This window comes from Centrocercus urophasianus, unplaced genomic scaffold, assembly GCF_019232065.1.
Source record: "Centrocercus urophasianus isolate 14NV4802_14NV808 unplaced genomic scaffold, USGS_Curo_1.0 seq_520, whole genome shotgun sequence".
Classification (NCBI taxonomy): Eukaryota; Metazoa; Chordata; class Aves; order Galliformes; family Phasianidae; genus Centrocercus; species Centrocercus urophasianus.
This window is the reverse complement of record NW_024885112.1, coordinates 1-6,207: the sequence shown is the minus strand read 5'-3', so window position 1 is coordinate 6,207 and position 6,207 is coordinate 1. Positions and strand designations below refer to the sequence as shown.

The following is a 6,207-nucleotide window of genomic DNA, read 5'->3' as shown; positions in this document are numbered from 1 at the left end:
GGGCTGGGGAAGGAGCCATCGCTCAGCTGTGCCGTGGGGTGGAGGGGATGGCAGGGAGCTCCGAGCCCCTTCTGCTCCTCCATCAGCGCTGCGTCGGCGCAGTGCAGTTTGGTTTTCTTGCTTCCGTGGCCACAGCGGTTTTTATTGTGACGATTCTGCTGTCGGTTGGTTGTTCCGGATTTTTTTTTTTCTTTCCTTTCTTTTTTTTAATTTTTTTTCTCCCCGTTTGTTTCAAACGAAAGGCAGCATGGGCCCGTGTGGTCAGTGGGAAAGCACCAGCCCGGGGGTGCAGGGGGAGAGCCGGGCGCCAGGTGCCTTCACCTCCTTCCCATTTCTTCCACTTCCATCGAGTGGCGAACTCGAACGGCCCTGCAGGGTGGGTAGGAATCAGAGCTACCTCTTGCCTAGTCTTCTCGCTGCAGCAGCAACCGATGCCACAGAGGAGAAGCCCCAACGTTTCTTTTTTCCCAACGGCCGCGGCGTCCTCGGCACCCGACCGCCGCTCAGTGGAGGTTTCGTTCTTCAGGGCCGGGATGGGTTTTCTTCCAGGGTAGGAAGGGCGGCGACGGCTGAGGGCCGAACCGAGGGGACCCCAAAGAGGGGGAGAGCCAGGAGCTGGCGGTAGCAGGAGGACGGAGGTTGGCATCATCTCATGGCCCAGCGCCGTGCGCACGGAGCCATTCTGCGCCCCAGGAACGCGGCGAGGAACCTTTTCTGTTGCCCCAGTTGCTCCTAGGATATGATGTACAATAAAACAGAGAAAACATACATATGTACAGGCTACATTGTAAACAGCACAAGAAAAAATGATAATAATAATAAATAGCTGAAAAGTGTGGTTGAACTTTTTAAGAGAATATTATAAATACTGTAATATATCATTTTATTTTATCGGCATGCCTTTTTGTAAATACAAAGAACTACAAAAATAATAGAATGGCTTCTGGCTTATGCCATTGTCCATGTTTATTTTTATTTTTTTAATATCTTTCTTTTTTTTTCCTTAGACTTTAGATAGCCAGTAAACGTCCCCCAAAGGAAAAAAAAACAACAAAAACATAAACCCTACCCCCCCGAAAAAAAATAGATTTAAACAACAAAAAAAGCTTTATTGCAAATGGACTTTGCAACAGCAGAAGTATATATTTTTGGGTTCCAATGTGCAATAAGTCGACCACTTCTATGCAAGATTTGGCTAAACTTCATAGTTGTTCTTAAGCTGGGCCATTGACTCGCAGGCGAAGCTTGGTGCAATTAGCATTCCTGCTGGCAATCCCATTCCGCTACTCAGTTCCTCTAAAGGAAATCCCTTCAAACTCTGTATATATATTTATTTTTTTAAAACATCAGACCTGTACCAAACGAGAGGTCGGAGGTGGCGTTAGTTGGTGGCAAAGGAAGAGGAACGAAGGGTTTCTTCCTCTGCTCTCCGGCTGAACGGAAGGTTCTGGGTTTTTGGTGCATTCTCAACCTCTTCGTTTCCTGCTCGGGGCAGCCAGTGCCATCAGCCGCTGCAGCCGATGGAGCTGCGTTTCTGGACATCTTCACTGGGTGAAGCCAAGGACAGAGGGGAAACTTTGGTCCAAAAGCACGAAGGACGTCGGTGTCTGAAGTCAAAGGCGTACGCTGGGATTTCTATTCCAGATTCAGGGTTATGGGAACGAAGCTGAGGGTGTTGTTGTCCGTGGAAAGGACGTAGCCAAAAAGCCAAGACTACAGCAAGTAGCTCTCTTCCCTCCCCCCGTGTCCAAGTCCTCCCTTTTCGGTTCATCTGTTACTGTGTAAAAGAGCAGAGGGGAAGGGCAAAAAGGAAATAACCGATTTAAGCTGCTTATTCACTTTTCCTGTTCACCTTTTTTTAAAAATATAGAAGCCAATGTTGAACAACAAGAAGAAAAACTCCCATAAAACCGTGATGTTAGAGGCCACACCAGAGTTCGGATTATTTAATTTTCCGCCGCAAAGAAAAAAAAAAATAAATAAATTGTTACAGCTGTAAAAGATCAATAGTGAAGATTAGTGTATTAGAAATTGCATGGTGGCTCATAATGATCTTACCCAACATGATTAAGGATTACGTTACTATAAGCCAAAAGACAATAAAATAAACGTTACCCTTTTCACTGTACAAGGTCGGGTTGTCTCGGTGTCCCAGTTATTTGCCTGCTTGTCCTCTCCGTCCTTCCTCCAAGGTCTTCTTTGGTTTGGTTCGATGTTGACGCGACGACCGCAGTGAGATGCTGGGGTTGCGTCGGTCCCTCATCTCCCATCTCTCACGTCACACTGGGGGCGTCCCTGGAGATGGGCGCCGTGGTCACGGGGCATCAGGTGCCCACGTCCCCAGCACCCCCTGCCCTTGGCCACGCAGCGGCGGTGTGGTTGGACACCTCCAGAGCAAGAGGCACCCAACCAAGGATGGCGCCATCCCCCATCCGTTGGGCGCTTCCTGCAGGACCGCCTCTTTGCTCCCTGCTCGTTCCAGGAGCTCAGGTCACACATTTTGGGACATCAAAGGACGGAACCCATGCATGGCACAGGGCCGTAGGATCATAGAATCCCCCCCAAGGTTCTGCTGCATGGCCTTGCTGCCTGGTCCCAGAAGGGGATGAGCTGCTCCTCCAGGGGTCCGGATCTAACCCGGAGTTGTTGCAAGGCAAAGGGCCAAGGGAGAACCTTGTAAAAATCAATTCTCCTCATAGAGTTTTGGTCCAAATTATTCATCAGATAGAAATATCAAATATTTGTAGGTCTCTATTTGGTTAAGGTTGGTGCCTTCACTCTGCGCCCAGCTTGGTCTGAACGCTGTTTCCTATCCCTGTCACCTCCAGGTTTTTTTTCTCTGCTGTTTTACACGAAGAAAGGAGGAGGATGGAACTGGCTGGGGTGGGAGGGAGGAGGAATGCCTCCAGGGAGAGCAGTGGGACGGGCGCTCTGTGTCTGAACATTGAGTTCCTTTGTACTGTACATCTTTTTACTTTGGAATTTGCAATAAAGAGCTCTGTCCATCTGATTTTAACTCCTTCTGCTGGCTGCCCTGTCGTTCTGTTCCCCTCACGTTAACGGAGAGCATTCACCACCAAAAGCAAGGTGCGAATTCACCCTGGTGTCCGGGCAGCTCTGGGGATGGGGAGACGCAAACTCCTTTTTCTGCCCCAAAAGCACAAGAAGCACAACAGTAACACGACCTGAGCCTGGCCAGGGATGTGGAACTGGAGCAATGCACGCAGGGCTGAGCATTTTGGGATTGAGGTTGGCCATTTGCACAAGGTGCATCGAGCTGCTGCAGTGCAGAGGCTGCTTTTGGCTCTGTAAAGAGTTCTGCAATGCCCTGAGCCCAACCAAGTGATCACCATCAGAGTAGAAACAAAAGCTGTTCGTTCCCCAAGCAGAGGGAAGAGCCTTGCAGAGACTTTATAGGGCGATGCTTGGATGCAGCGCATCCTGAGAGAGCACCTGAGCCCACGTGGGACGAGGAAATCCCCATTGCAGCAACCACACGGAGCTCACCCCGAACTCAACAGGGCACTCAGGCTTTTGGAGAGGCCAACCTGCGCTCGTAGAAACATCCTGCTGTACCCGCTGTGCGTGTGCTCCATGATGTCCCCCTCCCCCTGCAAACACACGGCGCCCCCACGAGCCCTGAGCAGCACACAGGGCCAGCCCTCATTCCGCTCCAGAGTTAACAGTGCTGCCCTTTGCTTGGGGCTGGCAGGGACGTGGTGGACGACGTGCAGCAGCGCAGCAGATGGCAAAGCAGCGTCCGGGAACAGCGGGGCGGCCGTGCAGCTCTGACCTTCCCTTCCTGGAAGGAACGGCCCCAAGAGGAGCAGCGCTGTGCCAGGAACCCACGGTGCTGCTGCTCCAGGAAACGGCACGCTCTGAAGGGAAGGAGATACAATTTCATTTATAAAGCATTCTGTGGTTAACTGCTTCGCTCGTCTTTTAAAGGCATCGTCGGTGCAACTCGGCCTTTATTTTCTTCTCTACCGTTTCCCATTTGTGTGGATCGGTGCAAAATCTGTTTCTTGATGCAAAGTAAAGGTTTTAATTCCAGTGACAGCAGTGCAGATGGTGGAATCAGATCCGGAGCAAAAGAAGTTTCATTACTGCGGAGAACTTTCTAAGAAATGGAGGCAAACGCTCAGGCACAACTTAACAGCAGCTGAACAACAACTGCTCCCAGAGCAAAGCTCCAGGAGAGCAAAGGATGCTGCAATGCTCGAGTTCAGCAGGAGGGGATTCCTGTAGGGCTGAGGGACGTTCCCACATGAGGAAGGAACAATTCCCCCATCCCCTTCCCAGGCATCCTGAGAGCTTCGTGGCGATGGTTGCAGCAGAGAATCCCCCACTGGGGGGAAGGGAAAGAAGAAGAGCTCAGAGATCCCATGCAGCGCTTGGGGACCGCAAGTCCAGGGGAGCAGATACCCAACCAAGGCTTGGAGACACCTCTGGGGACTCAGAAACCCAACCGAGGCTTTGGAGACCCTGTTGGAGGCTGGAAGACCCCACTGGGGATTTGGAGACCCAACCAAGGCCTTGTTGACCCCATCTGATGGAGAACTCCAAGGGCTGCAGCGGTGATGAGGTCAAGGGAGCTTAGCCTGGCTCCATCCCTACCCAAGGACGTTCCAACAGCCGGTGACAACTCACAGGAGATGCCCACCTTTGGATGCTCAAGGCGACCTAAGCCAAGGACAACACAGGGCTCCCCTCCACAACCCTTTATTGCTTCATTTTCCCACCGGCACCTGACGGCGATGCTCCAGTTCAGTCCTGCCCCCACCTCACGAGGTGACCGAGCCCAGTGCCCAGTGACAGGAGAGCACAGTGACCACAGCAACGAGGACGGAGGCGACGAACCCCCCGAGGACACCTGAGAGCACGGGGCCCACCCAGCCCAGGGGGCTGCGGGTGTAGGGAGGGGGCGGCCGCCTCTCGAAGCGCAGATCCCCCGCATCCCCCGAGCCCCTCCTGCTCCGTGCCGCTCCATACTGCTCGCCCTGCAGCAGCAGTGAGGAGGTGAGATGCTGCACGCTGCGGCCGTACTCCTCCACGTTCCTGCGCAGCTCCAGGCTCCGGTCCTGGTTCAGGTTTTTCCCCAACTCCCGGGCGATGTCGGGGCGCCCGATCTGGCGGAGGCTGCGGGCCAGTTGGTCCCACGATGTCACCTCTCCCTCCATTTCCAGCCACCTCCGTAGAGCCTCCGAGCAGCCGGGGCGGTGGCGTGGGACGCGGGGACGAATGCCGTCCTTTGGGTTCTGCTCCGTGTCCTTGCTGGGTCCCATCAGCTGCCCCTGGAGCTGGCGGCACTCAGATGGGGACAGCAGCGCGGCGATGCGGGCCATGGTGTGACGGCCAACGTTGGCTGCTGCCGCGTCCTCACAACGGCCACCCACTGCCACCAAGAGCAGGACGAGCCCCGCAGGTGCCAGCATCGCTCCAGCGCCCGTTGCCATGACAGCGTCCCCAGCTGACATCACAGAGCGCCAGGGTGCGTCTCAGCCCCTTCCCCGTGCTGAGCATCTCCTGCACTCAGCTCAGCCCCAGACCCACTGCTCCCCAAAAATTCAGCGTGGAGCTCCATTGCCAGCAGAGCAGCACCAAAAACCGCTGCTGAAGAACCGTTTGGTCAATGCCCTCAGACGCTGAGTTTGATTTTGGGTGGTGCTGCCTGGAACCTGGGGTCGGATGCAACAATCCTTACGGATCCAGCCTGGGGTTCCTACAGAAGGGCCGAGAACCTCGTGCTGCCTGCAAAGCACCTCAGGGAGCCTTCGCCACTTCTAGCAGTGTCTCTCCATCTGTCTGTCTGTCCATCCGACTATCCATCCATCCGTCTGTCTCTCCATCCACTCATCTCTCATCCATCCATCTGTCCAACCATCCGTCCTACCATTCATCTCTCACCCATCCGTTCATCCGTCCCTATAGGGCGTCCGAATGTCCGTCCGTCCGTCTGTCCATCCGCCGTAACCACGAGGTGGCATTGCAGCACCGGCCACAGCCGCCTCCCATCGGCTCACCCCGTTCCCATCCCGTTTCTGCAGCTCCGCTCTGCTCAGCGCTCCCAGCGCAGCCCCAAAAGTGGGGCAGACCCAGAAGCAGCGCTGCTGCCCCACAGATTGCACCAAAGCTGGCAGCCGTCAGACAGCCTTAAAGGGATCAATTCTTCCACTGACACCTCTGCATTCACAACACTCAGCCCTC

At 54.2% G+C, this 6,207-nt stretch overlaps 1 protein-coding gene across 1 annotated transcript; it reads right to left on the bottom strand.

The window, feature by feature from the left end:
- Positions 1–4,784: 4,784 nt before the first annotated feature.
- On the bottom strand, positions 4,785–5,456 carry TMDD1 (transmembrane and death domain 1). Its single transcript, XM_042835433.1, has one exon. The coding sequence runs from the start codon at positions 5,454–5,456 to the stop codon at positions 4,785–4,787; it is 672 nt and encodes a 223-aa protein (XP_042691367.1).
- Between the last annotated feature and the right edge of the window lie 751 nt (positions 5,457–6,207).